The sequence below is a fragment of the Octopus sinensis genome, linkage group LG5 (genome assembly GCF_006345805.1).
Source record: "Octopus sinensis linkage group LG5, ASM634580v1, whole genome shotgun sequence".
Lineage (NCBI taxonomy): Eukaryota > Metazoa > Mollusca > Cephalopoda > Octopoda > Octopodidae > Octopus > Octopus sinensis.
The window spans coordinates 20,556,993-20,574,822 of NC_043001.1; the positions used below are offsets into that span (position 1 = coordinate 20,556,993).

Consider the following 17,830-nt stretch of genomic DNA (forward strand, 5'->3'; position numbering starts at 1 on the left):
ATTGATCGCTTCGCTAAAAACTAACAACTGCAAGTGCTATGGGTTATTTTCCTTGAGTGTTTAAAAAATGGCTGTGTGGTAAGTAGCTTGCTTACCAACGACATGGTTCCGGGTTCAGTCCCACTGCGTAGCACCTTGAGTAAGTATCTTCTACTATAGCCTTGGGCCAACCAAAGCCTTGTGAGTGGATTTAGTAGACAGAAACTGAAAAAAGCCCGTCGTATATATGTGTGTGTGTGTATATTTGTGTGTCTGTGTTTGTCCTCCCACCATCACGATGCTGGTGTGTTTACATCCCCGTAAATTAGCAATTTCGTAAAGAGACCGATAGAATAAGTATGAGGCTTACAAAGAATAAGTTCGGGGGTCCATTTGTTCGACTAAAGGCAGTGCTGCAGCATGGCCACAGTCAAATGACTGAAACAAATAAAAAAAAATATGATGTAGATATAAAGATCTCTTCCAGGGGCCATATTATCGATTTTTTCCAGGAGTGGCTGTGTGGTAAGTAGCTTGCTAACCAACCACATGGTTCCGGGTTCAGTCCCACTGCGTGGCATCTTGGGCAAGTCTCTTCTGCTATAGCCCCGGGCCGACCAATGCCTTGTGAGTGGATTTGGTAGACGGAAACTGAAAGAAGCCTGTCGTATATATGAATATATATATATAGGTGTGTGTGTGTATATGTTTGTGTGTCTGTGTTTGTCCCCCTAGCATTGCTTGACAACCGATGCTGGTGTGTTTACGTCCCCGTTACTTAGCGGTTTGGCAAAAGAGACCGATAGAATAAGTACTGGGCTTACAAAGAATAAGTCCGGGGGTCGAGTTGCTCGACTAAAGGCGGTGCTCCAGCATGGCAGCAGTCAAATGACTGAAACAAGTAAAAGAGTAAAGAGTAATCTAAGTATGTCATGAGGTTTCCAGACATGAATTCTACTCACATATTTAGTTTCACGAAAATCAATATAACACTGTAGGATGAGTTAGCTAACACCGCCACAAACAAAAATGTGACCGCGTGTGTACCGTTGGCGATTTGTTTTCCTTTGTCTTCCCTTTAGATCTTTCCTTTTCCTATGTTTCTGATGAAGAGCTCCGCTCGAAACGTTAAACCCTCCTTCTTTCCTGAGCATCCAATAATACTATACTTGTTCCACGTCCTCGCGTTGTTGTGTTTTCATGTTTAGATTAACTATTTATATATATATATATATATATATATATATATATATATATATGTGTGTGTGTGTATCTATTAATGTTTGTTTTTATGCTATATATTGTATATATAATAAACTGAAGGATTACTCAATACATTTGATAGAATACAGCTTATTATTCTTTTACAAGAATAGTATGGACAGTAACTTCGAAGTTTCAACCTGCTAAGCTATAATCAGACTTATATCTCTGCGTACATGTAAGAATGTACAGAAAAACACTACACAGACTCACATACACACACACACACACTGCTGTATGAATATATTTTTGTGTGTATGACTTTAAAAACAAAAAATGTATGCATGTAAGCATCTACACACACACACACACACACTCCATCACTACACACATACATGAATATGCACCCACACACTCTTCATTAGCATTAGTCCACTCATTGTGTGTTTGTAGACTAAATGACATATTTCACTCTAAAAGCAGTCATCCCTGCTGGTCAGTACAATTTGTAAATTTTCTCCCACTATCTTTCTTCCTCTTATCTTCTCTTCCTGTGATTGTCTTTCTATTTTAACCTCACTCTGACGTCAACAATAATTCAACCAATCAAGAATCAGATGCATGCTCACTCATATATACACAAATAACACTAACAGACACACACACGCCTTTTATCTTTTTCTTCTTTCAGTCATTTGACTGTGGCCATGCTTGAAGAATTTTTAACCCCAGTTCTTATTTTTGTCAAGCCTGGTTCTTATTCTATTAGTCTCTTTTGCCAAACTGTTAAGTTATGAGTGTGTAAAAACACTAACACCTGTTGTCAAGTGATGGTGGGTGGCAAACACACACACACATGCATATGATGGGCTTTCAGTTTCTGTCTACCAAATCCACTCGCATGGCTTTGGTCAGCCCAGGGCTGATCAGTAAAAGACACTTACCTCAGGCTGACCAGTCAAAGACACTTGCCCAAGGTATCATGCTGTTGGACTGAACCCAGAACCATGTGGTTGGAAGCAAACTTCTTACCTATTTTTTACTACCCACAAGGGGCTAAACACAGAGAGGACAAACAAGGACAGACAAACGGATTAAGTCGATTATATCGACCCCAGTGCGTAACTGGTACTTATTTAATCAACCTCAAAAGGATGAAAGGCTAAGTCAATCTCGGCGGAATTTGAACTCAGAACGTAACGGCAGACGAAATACGGCTATGCATTTCGCCCGGCGTGCTAACGTTTATGCCAGCTCGCCACCTGGCTTTGTTGTCCCATTTTATTTAGCACACACATAGCCACACGCATGCATCTATACACATACATACACACACACACATGCACATGCGCACACACACAAATGCAAAGCAAGGTGGAAAAAAAATATAGTATTCAAATACCAATGGTAGAATAAAATTCTGTTTTATTGAAGCTGGAAAGACTGCTACTCAGAGTTCCAAGTAACTGATCATCAGACAGTTCTGAGTATTTAGAACAATGCAGTTGTTATAAGTAATTTTTATATATATTTCTGTGTACTTTTAAACTGTTGCATTGTTCTAAATACTTCCAGTTCTAACAATCAGTTACTTGAGACTCTGAGTGTAACTTTGTGAAGTTTTTACAGCTTCAATAGAATAATGTATTTTATATATGTGTGTGTATGTATATATGTATGTATGTATATATATGTATGTGTATATATATATATATATATATATATATATATATATATATATATATATAATATAGGGAGAGTTTACGAAAAAAACAAAAGACGAAGACAGGTTGTGTACAAAACAAACAGTTGTATTAGTATAACGCTCAGGAATAGAAAAAGTCTTTTACATTTTGAGCCTACGCTCTTCTACAGAAAGGGACACAGAAAAAAACAAGGAGAGAAAAAAATGTGTGTAGTGGCTAATGATCTATCATGGCGACCATATATATATATGTATGGTGGAGGCGCAATGGTTCAGTGGTTAGGGCAACGGACTCATGGTCATAGGATCACAGTTTCGATTCCCAGACCGAGCCTTGTGAGTGCTTATTGAGTGAAAACACCTAAATTTCCACGAGGCTCTTGCAGGGGGGTAGGGGTGTGTGTGGCAAATCCTACTGTATTCATGCACCACTACTTTCTCTCACTCTTTCTTCCTGTTTCTGTAGTACCTGTATTTCAAAGGGGCCTACCTTGTCACACTCTGTGTTACGCTGAATCTTACGGAGAACTACATTAAGAGTACACATATCTATGGAGTGCTCAGCCACTTGCACGTTAATTTCACGAGCAGGCTGTTCCGTTGATCGGAACAACTGGAACCTTTGTCATCATAACCGATGGAGTGCCACAACATATATATATATATATATATATATATATATATATATATATATATTATATATATATATATACCGGAGTAAACACATAAATGTGAAACAAGGTGGAAAAAAGAGTACTCAAATACCTGTGGTAGAGTAATATGCTTTATTTAAAGCAGCAGAAAATTCAACAAAACCTGTTACTCTGAGTTTCCCATTGCCGTTCAGCAAAAACTGTCCGATGAACGGCAACGGGAAACTCAGAGTAACAGGTTTTGTTGAATTTTCTGCTGCTTTAAATAAAGTATATATATATACATATACATACATGCTCATGCATGGCTCTGTGGGAAGAAGCTTGCCTCCCAACTACATTGTTCCTGGTTCAGTCCCACTGCATGGCACCTTGGGCTAGTATCTTCTATAGTCTTGGGCCAACCAAAGCCTTGTGAGTGGATTTGGTAGATTGACACTACATGTCCACATGTGTATCTTTGCATCAGTGTTTGTCCCCCTCCACTACTTTACAACTGGTGGTGTATTTATGCCCCTGTAACTTAGTGGTTCGGCAAAAGAGTCTGATAGAATAAGTACTAATAATATGAGTGAGGAGTCTAATGCAGGGCAGGTCATAAAATAAAATGAGACAACAAAGCCAAGGCAGTGTGAAATTTCTAGGACATTCATAAGGAGAAAGGTAGTCTTACAGCTGTTTCAGGGATATAAAGGATATCCAATCATCAGAGACGATATGAGAGAGTTAAATAGAAAGAAATAGTAGAGTGTAATATAAGAAGTTATTTTGGAAAGGGAGAGATATAAGAAGTATAAAGAAATATGAAGGGAAATAAAGAAGTATAAAGAGAAATATGAGAATTAAAAAATATATGTTGGATGTTAAAGTTGGTGTTCCATTATCCAAGGAATGTTCTGTGTAGAATGGGTGAAGAGGTTTCTTGTCCATGATATCATCATCATCATCATCATTGTTTAGCGTCCGCTTTCCATGCTAGCATGGGTTGGACGGTGCAACTGGGGTCTAGGAAGCCAGAAGGCTGCACCAGACCCAGTCTGATCTGGCAATGTTTCTACGGCTGGATGCCCTTCCTAACGCCAACCACTCCGTGAGTGTAGTGGGTGCTTTTTACGTGCCACTAGCACAGGTGCCAGACGAGGCTGGCATATGGCCACGATCAGATGGTGCTTTTTATGTGCCACCGGCACGGAAGCCAGTCAGGGCGGCACTGGCAACGACCACGTTCGGATGGTTCTCTTATGTGCCACCAGCACTGGTATCACAGCTACAATTTCCATTCATGTTGATGGATTTTGATTTTTGATTTTTTGATTTTCACTTGCCTCAACAGGTCTTCACAAGTAGGATTTTGTGTCCCAAGAAGGAAAGGTATGCATAAGTGGACTGAGGCCATGGGTGATGGTCTCACTTGTCCTGCCGGGTCTTCTCACGCACAGCATACTTCCAAAGGTCTCGGTCTCTAGTCATTTCCTCGGTGAGGCCTAAAGTTCGAAGGTTGTGCTTCACCACCTCATCCCAGGTTTTCCTGATTCTGCCTCTTCCACAGGTTCCCTCAACAGCTAGGGTGTGGCACTTTTTTACACAACTATCTTCATCCATTCTCGCCAAATGGCCATACCAGCGCAAACGTCTCTCTTGCACACCGCAACTGATGCTTCTTAGGTCCAACTTCTCTCTCAAGGTACTTACACTCTGTCGAGTATGAACACTGACATTACACATCCATCGGAGCATACTGGCTTCATTTCTTGCGAGCTTACGCATATCCTCAGCAGTCACAGCCCATGTTTCACTGCCATGTAGCATGGCTGTTCGTACACAAGCATCATACAGTCTATCTTTTACTCTGAGCGAGAGGCCTTTTGTCCCTAGCAGAGGTAAGAGCTCTCTGAACTTTGCCCAAGCTATTCTTACTCTAGCAGTTACACTTTCAATACACCCGCCCCCGCTACTGACTTGGTCACCTAGGTAACGGAAGCTATCAACTATTTCTAGTTTTTCTCCCTGGAAGGTGGCGGAAGTTGCTCTCTGCGCATTTTCAGTGTTTACTGCTCCTGAGCATCTGCCACATACAAAAACTATCTTCCTAGTTAGCCTTCTCTTGACGTTGCTGCACCTCTTGTGTGTCCATAGCTTACACTTGGTGCATCTTATAGAGTTTCTACTTACGCTTTTCCTACAGATCGAGCAAGGCCATCTACCTGAAGGCGTTTGTGACTTGTCTACCTTCCTACTTATTAGGACTTTGGTTTTAGCTAGGTTGACTCAAAGGCCCTTCGATTCTAATTCTTGCTTCCACACCTGAAACTTCTCCTCCAGTTCTGATAGTGACTCAGCAATTAGAGCAAGGTCATCAGCATAGAGGAGCTCCCAGGGGCATCCTGTCTTAAATCCCTCCGTTATTGCCTGGAGGACTACGATAAATAGGAGGGGGCTGAGGGCTGAACCTTGGTGGACCCCTACCTCTACACAGAATTCTTCACTGTACTCGTAGCCAACCCTCACCTTACTAGCAGCGTCCCTGTACATGGCTTGCACAGCTCTCACTAACCATTCATCTATCCCTAGTTTCCTCATTGACCACCAGATAAGTGATCGAGGGACCCTGTCGAAGGCTTTCTCCATGTCAACGAAAGCCAGGTACAGGGGCTTATCTTTAGCTAGATATTTCTCCTGCAGCTGTCTTACCAGGAATATAGCATCAGTGGTGCTTTTACCTGTCACGAATCCAAACTGCATCTCATCTAAACTAACTCTCTCTCCAATTAGTTGGGCTATGACCCTCTCCGTAACCTTCATTACCTGATCCAACAGCTTGATACCTCTGTAATTATTTGTATCTAGGGCATCACCTTTACCTTTGTAGCAGTTGACTATTATGCTGCTACACCAGTCATTGGGTATGACTCCTTCCTGTATTACCTGGTTAACTATACGGGTGACTAGGCTATAGCCGACACTACCAGATATTTTGAGCATCTCTGCAGTAATTCCTGATGGACCTGGGGCTTTCCCTGTCTTCATGCTTCTAATTGCCTTAATTACCAAGGAACTGTCAACTCGGATAGCTGGTCTCTCTGTTGGGTTGACATTCGGCAGACTCTCTTTATCCCATTCATTTTCTTCATTCAGCAACCTTTCATAGAGGCGTCTCCACACCTCTCTCTTTGCATCCTCATTTAGCGCAAGTGAACCATCATCCATGCAAACACATTTCTCTCCTACCACATCATGATTCTCTCTCACACACTGTCTTGCAACGTGAAATACCTCAAGTCTTTGGTCCTCACGGTGCAGAACATTGGCAAATTTTTTCTTATCTGCTTCACTCTGGCTAAATAAACCTGTCTCCTAGCTTCTCTTTTGGCAGTCTGATACAATTCCCTGCTACCCCCATTTTTCCAGTCCTTCCAAGCCTGTCTCTTTTCTCTAATAGCCCTGTCTACAACATTGTTATTCTAGGTCGAGAGGGGACTTTGCACCAGCCACAGATCTGGTCAGTGGCTCTCAGCAGGTTGTCCCTTAGAAACGTCCAGTTGTCTTCTACCCCCTGTGATGCTCTATCCCTTCTACTTCGTCAAAGGCTTCAAGTAATATGTCCCTAAATCTCTGTCCATTTGCAGGATCTTTAAGCTTCCAGATCCTTCTTCTCCATGTTGGTCATCTTCTGGTCGTCCTCTTAGTCCTGATCCTAAAGTCACTAACTACCAGTCTATGTTGTGGGGTACATTCTTCGCCTGGGAAGGTTTTGGCATTTATATGCAGCCATTTTTCCCTTTTCCTGGCAAGGATGTAGTCAATTTGGCTGGTATGTCGACCCGATCGGTAGGTGACTAGGTGGCTGGTAGGTTTCCTGAAGTTAGTGTTGCAAACCATGAGATCATTTGCGTCGCAGAACTCCAGGAGCCCGGTTCCCTCCTCGTTTCGGGAACCATAGCCATAGCCTCCATGTACACCATGGAAGCCCCTAGCATGTTTTCCAACATGCCCATTGAAATCATCAGCCACAAAGAGAAGGTCTCTGTCGTTCGTCATCGAGGTAGTCTGCAGTAAGGCGTCATAGAATTGGTCTTTTTGTCCATTGGGTAGCCCTGGCTGAGGGGCATAAGCCGATATAATGGTTGCTAATCCATGATGAAGCACTATTCTAATCTTAAGTATTCTGTCACTTACTCTGATTACCTCAAGTACCTTATCTACATGTACCTTATCTATATGTAAATTCCAATAGGAGTTCATATTTTGTTTTTGCAAATGGATTGTGTGAAGATATTAATTCCATGTGCTGTTCATTCAATGTAAATTGTGAATGAAATTTTGAGAATATACTGGTAGGGGAAGTAGATAGAGAGAAATCCCCGAAACAGCTGTAAGGCTACCTTTCTCCTTATAAATGCCATAGAAATCTCACACTGCCCTGGCTTTGTTGTCCCATTTTATTTAGCACACACATGTACACACACACATACATATATATTGTATTTCGGGATGGTCATTTTATTTTATTTTATTATTATTTTTTGTCAAATAAACACATGCACTATATATATATATGTATGTATGCATGTATGTATATATATGTGTATATATATATATATATATTTCCTTCACTTGTTTATTACTGTTATTTTATTATTTTAATGCCTATCCGTTGTCCGGAAATCTTTCATCACACATCTGTGACCTCTTCAGTGACACTTTTTGTTTTCGTGACTTTGTTTATCTTAATATTGAAAAATAAAAAGAATTTTAAAAATCCACATTATTTATGGGATGACCCAATACACACATACACACACACACACACATACACAGCAATCTCCTTATGTTGCATGCGCAATGTATTTCTGAAAGACTTGCAGTAATATGAAAGCCAAGACGTGTAATTCATTTCTCTATTGATTTTCATGTTATAAATTGATAATGCATTCCAACAGATATTCTTTTTAAAGAAAAACAATAACAGATTTTTTGCAACTGATTGCTAATCCTCACTTTTTTCCAAGCAAGATTATATTTCCTACTGTAAACAATGGCCTTTATATATATGTATATACTCTTTTACTTGTTTCAATCATTTGACTGTGGCCATGCTGGAGCACTGCATTTAGTCAAACAAATCAACTCCAGGACTTATTCTTTGTAAGCCTAGTACTTATTTTAGCAGACTCTTTTGCCAAACCGCTAGGTTGCGGGATTGTAAACACACCAGCATCAGTTGTCAAGTGATGATGAGGGAACAAACAGACACACACACACACACACACACACACACACACACACACACACACACACACACACACATATATACGATGGGCTTCTTTCAGTTTCTGTCTACCAAATCCACTCACAAGGCTTTGATCAGCCCAAGGCTATCGTAGAAGACACTTGCCCAAGGTGCCATGCAGTGGGACTGAACCCAGAACCATGTGGTGGGTAAGCAAGCTACTTACCACACAGCCACTCCTGCACCTATATGTGTATATAGTTAAACGATGATGATGATTTACTTAATTACTGAAGCAGTTGATTATTCATTAACCAAAGCAAGTGATTGCTATTTTTGTGTGTATATGCAGTTCATTAATTGTTAATTTATTTTCTGTTCACTTCAGGCAATCAGGAGACAGGAGATAACTGGAAGAATGTGAAAACCATAGGAAAGGGCACTTTTGGATTTGTTGAATTATGGATAAATGAAGAAACTGTATGTATAACCTTGAAAATATTCTTTAATATATTTACTTTTACATTATGTGTTATTTTGTAAGTTGATTTTCTTTCTTAGGAATCACACTTCCCACATTGAAAGACAGAGTGTCTGTGGAAGACCTATGCTTTTATTAAAATTGAAAAGGCTTAACCCTTTAGCATTCGGATTATTCCTGTAACTAAGTCGTAAAAAGCACCATCCGACCGTGGCCGTTGCCAGCTGCGTCTGGTCTCTGTGCCGATGGTACGTATAAAGCACCATCCGATCGTGGCCGTTTGCCAGCCTCGTCTGGCACGTAAAAAGCACCCACTACACTCACAGAGTGGTTGGTGTTAGGAAGGGCATCCAGCTGTAGAAACACGGCCAGATCAGACTGGGCCTGGTGCAGCCTTCTGGCTTCCCAGATCCCAGTTGAACTGTCCAACCCATGCTAGCATGGAAAGCGGATGTTAAACGATGATGATGATGATGCTGATAGTCATGGTCGAAGCCAGTGTCACATAACTGGAACCTGTGCCAGTGGAATGTAAAAAGCACTGTTCAAACGTTGGGCCTTACAGAGGCAGTGACAAGTGACCGAGACCTTTGACAATATACTGTGCTGAGATCATAGTCATGGCCGATGCCAGTGTTGCATAACTGGCACCTGTGCCAGTGGAATGTAAGTGCACCCACTACACTCTTGGAGTGGTTGGTGTTAAGAAGGGCATCCAGCCATAGAAACCATGGCAAATCAGATTGGAACCTGGTGCATCTCCCCAGCTTAACCAGTCTTCAGTCAAACCATCCAACCCTACATGTCCTTCATGTCCTGTCCTGGAGGTAATTTACAGATGTCTACAAATTTAAAGATTCCAAATTTAAAATTCCATCATTACAACTGAGAAAGTGAAATTATATAATTTTGGTAATTAAACTGTTTAAAAACTATCCTTCTCAGCCAATCCTTACCCTTTTATGCACCAGTTTCACATATTCTGATTTATTTGTATATCTTTCTATATTTTTTTTTCCTATTCAGCTTGAAGAACTTGCTCTGAAACAGATCCAAGTTGCTCAAGAATGTAAGCCGAATGTGGTGTCCATGTGGAAGAAGGAAATTGAAATCATGAAAAAGCTAGATCACAGAAATATTATTCGTGTTAGAGATACTCCTGCTGAACTGAAGTATCTAGAAAGAATGTATCCCATTTTGGCCATGGAATATTGCTCCCTAGGCAATCTTAGAAAGGTAATTAAGGAATTTTTGTTTAGGTATTTGCTTCACAAATTCTATTCATCATCATCATCATCATCATCATCTTCATTGTAATGTCCACTCTTCCATGTTTGCATTGGTCAAATGGAATTTTGTTGATGCAGATTTTCTTTGGCCAGATGCCCTTTTTTGTTGACAACCCTCATTTTTAAATAAGGTAATATTTCTCCAATACCAGACATGTTTTCACAGAAGATTGGAAATGACGGACTCTACTTGTTTGACATTAACAAACACACACACACACATATATGATAGGCTTTTTTCAGTCAACATCTAGGAAATCCACTCATAAGGCTTTGGTTGGGCGAGGGCTGTCATAGTAGACATTTACCCAAGCTACCACCACACAGTGGGACTGAACCCAAAATCATGTAGATGGGAAGTAAACTTCTTACCAAACACACACTGAAAAAAAGGCTGTTTTCAATCGCTACTTGGGTGTCTGCCTGTCAAAACCAATCCAAAAGTGAATCTCACCAGTGAGATGTGGTCCATCTTGGAAAGCAGAAATGATTCATCAAACCCATATTGACACGGAAAGCAGATATAAAATGACGGCAATGATGAATATGTATATTTTTAGTACGTTCTAATTATCTATTTTCTTACTAATCATTATTTTTGTTGATCTCTATAGTCATATCTCTCTCTCTTTCATTTTTAGATCTCCACTTTCACTTTCTTAAATTCATTTTAGCTGACTTACAAACAAGCAATACAAAGATAATGTTTAATATTTCTCCCTGTTCTCATGACTCTGCTGGAACAATACAATAAGGAGGAAGCTGAGGGTAAAGTTAGAGGAATAGAAGATGTATTTCTTAAAAACGAAATGGAAATCGTAGTTGTGATACCTGTGCCAGTGGCACGTAAAAAGCACCATCCAAACGTGGCTGATATCAGCGCCGCCTTGACTGGCTCCCATGCCGGTGGCATGTAAAAAGCACCAACCGATCGTGGCCGTTGCCAGTCTCCCCTGGCCCCTGTGCCGGTGGCATGTAAAAAGCACCCACTTCTATGTGAACAGGTACCAAAGAAAAAAAGTTTCCAGATTTGTAAAAAAAAAAAGTAATTGTTTATAGGACCTTCATAATAGATGGAGAAGGGGCAAAGGGGCTCATGGGTTACTACAGTCAGAAGCAGTGCCTTAACACATCCTCACACCTGGTTTGAATGCTTACAACAAAATAAGCTCCATTAAAGACACCCACGGACGAAGTGGTTGTGGTACACTGAATAACAGTTTAGGTCTACCACTCAAGAATGCATACTGCCCATATAATAGGCTTCTGCACAGTTTCTACCTAACCAGTTTCACTCACAAGGATTTGGTGTGCTCAAGGTTATGGTAAAAGACAATTGCCCAAAGTGTTGAGTGGTAGGATTGAATCACAAGATCGTGATGTTAACTTGTTAACAATATGGCCACAAAACATAGCTTATTTATTTTGGAAAAGAATGGAACCAGTTACAAAGCACTGTCTTTGACAATGAGTGCAGAATGTCTTCCTAACTGTAGAAGTGGATTCACGTCAAAGAGTAAAGACCTACTAGATTGTTATCCAAGATATATCGCCCGTAGACGAAGGGATACCATGATGGGCATCACGCATCAATGTCCAAGTTCTGCTCTACCACGTGGAACCTTACAGCACTGACCCTTCACACGTATTCCAATAGGCCATCATTTATATCTTCCCCCGTTCCGTTTCTGTCATGTGCTGTTAACAATGTATGGCAAGGGAGATAACTCCATATCTATAAAACTCAAAACATCTCAGAATATCAGACTCAATGGAGAAGCTTAGTTTGTTGTGTTTGAACTGAAAGTAGAAGATTTCTTGCACTTGTGTTTCTTAACAGTTAATTTTAAAACAAGCAATAAATGTTGATAAATTTTTACAAATAATTAAAACAATTTCCATATTTAATTATTTATTTTTTGGCGTTAGGAAGGGCATCCAGCTGTAGAAACATTGCCAGATAAGACTGGAGCCTGGTGCAGCCTTCTGGCTTCCCAGATCCCTGATCGAACCGTCCAACCCATGCTAGCATGGAGAACGGATGTTAAGCAATGATGATGATGATTCATTGTTGCTAAATTTCCAATAATTTGCAGAGATGAAATGAAATTTTATCACCAGCTGTGTTTCATTAAAATTTCAGAAATTCAATTGATAAAACATTAAAACTAAAGATTTTGGTAAAGGCGTGTTGCCTAACTGTTAGGGTGTTGCTCTAATGACCACAAGATTGTGGCTTTGATTCCACTCAGCTATGAGCAACCCTGTCACAAACTAACGTCCCGTTCAGGGGAAAGGTTGTGAGCTCTGTCACTTATTCACCAGAGAAACCCAGTAACTGCTTCTATGAATCCTAGAACATGAGACAGTGCTTACTTTTATTTTTTATAAACACATGAAAACTCCACAATATCACTGCTGCCTAATGTCCAATATATAATTTTAAAATTACATCCCTGGGCATGGATACATTGAAACTCCAACGTCTGGCAGCTAACTTGGCAGACACCCATAAAATTATTAACCATCTTACAAACAATAACTCTGAGCACCTTTTCAAACTCCACCTGTCTAACACCTGTGGACATGTTTACAAAGTCAGAACACAGCACAGCTCCCATGACTTTCGGAAACATTTTTTTCACACTAAGAGTTGCTGAAGCATGGAACAAACAGCCAGCATCAGTTATTAGTTGTCGGAGCACTGCATCCTTCAAAACTTCCATGCTTCCTGAGATTCGCCAACACTACACCTGATTTTCTCCCCTCCATACACATGCAAGCATGTATCTGACTCATACACTGTTCACTTCCCAGACATTTGTACATTACTGCATATGCTTTATATGCACTTTTGACAAGTTGTGGTGCACCTGAGCACTGTATACAATTATTTCATTATTATTATTATTAAATCCTGGATTCTGTGTTCGTGTACTGACAACAGTCATCTTGCTTTCAATTCACAGATTCATTTCTTTCACTTTTTGAGATAATATAGAAATTGCCTTTGCTGGTAAATTATCTTTATTGCAATTTATGTTTAATGAACACTAATTAAAATTTTATCTTTTGTGATGTAAGGATCTGAGCCGGTCATACTGCGGATTTAGTGAGGCAAATGTGTTGCATTTCACCAAAGACATCTCTGCTGCTGTTGCTTATCTTCATACAAAGCAAATTGTTCACCGTGACATAAAACCAGAAAACATTGTACTTAAGGAAATAGACAATAAGGTGAGAGTTCTATGTTATTAATGTTTTTTAAGTTTTGCAAGTGACAACATTTTTGTAGCTTGCTTAACAACCACATGGTTCTGGGTTCAGTCCCACTGCATGGCACCTTGGGCAAGTGTCTTCTGATGTAACCTTGTGCTGACCAAAGCTTTGTGAGTGGATTTGGTAGATGGAAATTGAAAGAAGCCCGTTGTGTGTGTGTGTTTGTATGTGTGTGTGTGTGTATATATATATATATATATACATATGTGTGTGTGTATGTACATATACATACACACATGTATGTGTGTCTAACTTTTTTTGAGATATTTTTGGGGGGAATAAGTGTTAAGTATCTCATATGCCATAAAATATGGTATATTTTTTTCTTTTATTTATTTCAGTCATTTGACTGGCCATGCTGAAGCACTGCCTTCAGTCGAGCAAATCGACCCCCAGGTCTAATTCTTTGTAAGCCTAATACTTATTCTATTGGTTACTTTTGCCGAACTGCTAAGTTACGGGGATGTAAACACACCAGCATCGGTTGTCAAGCGATGTTGGGGGGGACAAATACAGGCAGACAAACATACACACACACACACACACACACACATATATATATACGACAAGCTTCTTTCAGTTTCCATCTACCAAATCCACTCACAAGGCTTTGGTCAGCCTGAGGCTATAGTAGAAGACACTTTCCCAAGATGTCATGCAGTGGGATGGAACCCGGAACCATGTGGTTGGTAAGCAAGCTACTTACCACACAGCCTCTCCTGCGCCTAAAATTAAGATGCTTCCCCGGCGGGGAATTGAACCCCGGTCTCCTGCATGACAGGTGGGGATACTTACCACTATACTACCGTATATATAACTAGTAGTGATATATTGCAATAACACTACTGGTGTTATTGCAATATTTTAAGTAAAAATTTTCTTGTTCTGCACTTTGTTGTTGTTTGTTCATCCTTGAGCCATGCCTGGCTCATCGGGGCTGGTTTCATTGGCATAATAGGTTCCCCACCTGGACAGGACACCAGTCCGGTCCGTCACAGGTGAGCTGCTAGATGCAGGAGGAAAGTGTGAGAGAAAGTTGTGTGTGAAAGAATGAGCAGAAGTTCGCCATTACCTTCTGCTGGAGCCACGTAGAGCTTAGGTGTTTCACTCATAAACACACATATCACCTGGTCTGAGATTCGAACCCGCAATCCCTCGACCGCAAGTCTGCTGCTGTAACCACTAGGCCATATACCTCCACTCTGTACTTTACCAGATGTGAATGGAAGCACTCCGTCGGTTACGACGACGAGGGTTCCAGTTGATCCGATCAACGGAACAGCCTGCTCGTGAAATTAACATGTAAGTGGCTGAGCACTCCACAGACACATGTACCCTTAATGTAGTTCTTGGGGATATTCAGCGTGACACAGAGAGTGACAAGGCCGGCCCTTTGAAATACAGGTACAACAGAAACAGGAAATAAGAGTGAGAGAAAGTTGTGGTGAAAGAGTACAGCAGGGATCACCACCATCCCCTGCCGGAGCCTCGTGGAGTTTTAGGTGTTTTCACTCAATAAACACTCACAACGCCCGGTCTGGCAATCGAAACCGCGATCCTACGACCGCGAGTCCGCTGCCCTAACCACTGGGCCATTGCGCCTCCACATTTACCAGATGTAGTAAGTTCTCCTGGACTTTTCCAAGTGTAATAACTTGTCCTGTAATTTTTCAGGTTTATAATCTTCAGAATATTATTTTTCTTGCTTGCATTTTTCCATGTAATAATATTTGTAACTCTTACCAAATATGTTGAGTGCCACTTTCTTGTGTTTGCCCAATCACTTGTGTCTGTATATATATCATTGATGTAAATTTATTAGAATGTTTGTATTTTTGGAGCACTAAGAGCACCATCCGAGCGTGATCATTGCCAGAGCGGCTAACTGGCGTTCGTGCTTGTGGCATGTAAGAAGCACCATTCGAGCGTGATCGTTACCAGCATTGCCTTACTGGCACTTGTGCAGGTGACATGTAAAAAAACACGATTTTTTCATGGCCGTTGGCAGTACCGCCTGACTGGCCCTCATGCCGGTGGCACGGAAAAGCACCCACTACACTCTCAGAGTGGTTGGTGTGAGGAAGGGCATCCAGTTGTAGAAGCTCTGCCAGATCAAGATTGGGGCCTGGTGCAACCATCTGGTTTGCCAGTCCTCAGTCAAATTGTCCAACCCGTGCTAGCATGGAAAACGGACATTAAATGACGATGATGATGATGATGATGATATTTTTTACTTATTTTACAGGTTGTTTACAAATTAATCGACCTTGGATATGCTAAAGATCTTAATCACGGAAGTGTATGCAAATCATTTGTCGGGACACTTATATATGTTGTAAGTATTACTCTTTTCTTGTTATTTTTTTTTTTGTGGGGTGGGATTGTAGGAAAGCTATTGAAAAATAGAATCTATAGTATCAAAATTAAAAAGCTCTACATCTATAGTTTTGGTAAAGGTAGGTTATTACTCTAATTTGCCTTGTTTCAGAATATTAGTATCTGTTAATATTAAGAGAGCTAAGACAGTGTTCAAAGAAAACTATTTTTACTGTCCTCTTACAGTTTGGATGATGACATACAAAGTCAGAAAAGAGCACAGCTCTCATGACTTTTGGAAACATTTTTTCATACTAAGAGTTGCTGAAGTATGGAACAAACTGCCGGCATCAGTTATTAGTTGTCGGAGCACTGCATCCTTCAAAACTTCCATGCTTCCTGAGATTCGCCAACACTACACCTGATTCTCTCCCCTCCATACACACACGAGCATGTATCTGACTCATAGACTGTTCACTTCCCAGACATTTGTACATTACCGCATATGCTTTATATGCACTTTTGACAAGTTGTGATGCACCTGAGCACTGTATACAATAGTTTCATTATTATTATTATTATAAGCAATGACTTGCTGTAAGTTACAAATTTCAGTCTTTGAAAACTTTGGTTATTGCTTACATAAATTATTTCAGAGTACCAATGTGTTTATATTTCAGGCTCCAGAACTTTATCGGAAAGAACACTATACTCATACAGCTGACTACTGGTCATTAGGGACTGTTATATTTGAGATTATTACTGGTTACCAACCCTTCCTTCCGACTTACTCACCTGTTAAATGGTCAGTATTATTATGACAATACAGTAATATGTATATTTGTTTTTCTTTTTTTATGTTTTTTTTTTGTTAAGAGGGAAGGGCAGTGCCCATGGCCTTTGAAGATTTGTGGGAGACAGGTAGAAGGAAACCTAGGACTGACCCACATTCTTGCAACAGAATGGACTGTACTAAAGCATCCAAGGGCCAGGTGGTGGTGTTAACCCCACACTCCTCATTGTTTTAGCATTCATATACACGTGTGTGTTTGTGTATCTTTGTTTTGACATTGTGTGACAGTTGTGAGTGTCATTGTTACACAAATGGTGTCATTGATTTCCAATATTCTCCAAAAACATTCCTAGTCGTTGGAAAATTTAACTTCCATTGGAAACAGATGAGAGTTGATGACAGGAATAGCATCTAGTCATAGAAAATCTGCCTCAGTAAACCCTGTTCAAACATGGAAAAGTTGGCACTAAAATGATGAAGATATATATATATATATATATTTAAAGGGCTAAAAAACCACTATGTGGTTAACCATATGCTAGAAGTAGATCACTTGCGATCAAACTACTTCTAGCATATGGCTAAACACATAGTGGTTTTTTTGCCCTTTAAATATACACATGTATTAGAATTTTCTCTGATACTTCAGATTTTTGTATGCTAGGCTACTGGTTTTAAATTGATATTAATTAAATTAATATTCAATATATATATATAATCATACTTACACAATGGACTTCCTTTCGTTTAATTTCTGTCTACCAAATTCATTCACAAGGCTTTGGTTGTCCCATGAAGATAATTACCCGAACTGCTTTGCAATGGAACTGAACCCAAAACCTTATAGTTAGGAAGCAAGTTTCTTAACTACACAATTACACCTGCATTAGGAAAGCTGGGAA

At 40.2% G+C, this 17,830-nt stretch overlaps 1 protein-coding gene across 3 annotated transcripts in view; it reads left to right on the top strand.

The window, feature by feature from the left end:
- The window catches only part of LOC115211871 (inhibitor of nuclear factor kappa-B kinase subunit alpha), a 71,096-nt gene that overhangs the window by 10,564 nt on the left and 42,702 nt on the right, over positions 1 to 17,830 (top strand). For all 3 annotated transcript variants that reach the window (XM_036503199.1, XM_036503198.1, XM_036503200.1), the window contains exons 3-7: positions 9,159 to 9,250; positions 10,278 to 10,487; positions 13,625 to 13,777; positions 16,065 to 16,154; positions 16,816 to 16,940. In XM_036503199.1, coding sequence (XP_036359092.1) covers positions 9,159 to 9,250; positions 10,278 to 10,487; positions 13,625 to 13,777; positions 16,065 to 16,154; positions 16,816 to 16,940 — 670 coding nt within the window. The remainder of the gene's footprint in view (positions 1 to 9,158; positions 9,251 to 10,277; positions 10,488 to 13,624; positions 13,778 to 16,064; positions 16,155 to 16,815; positions 16,941 to 17,830) is intronic.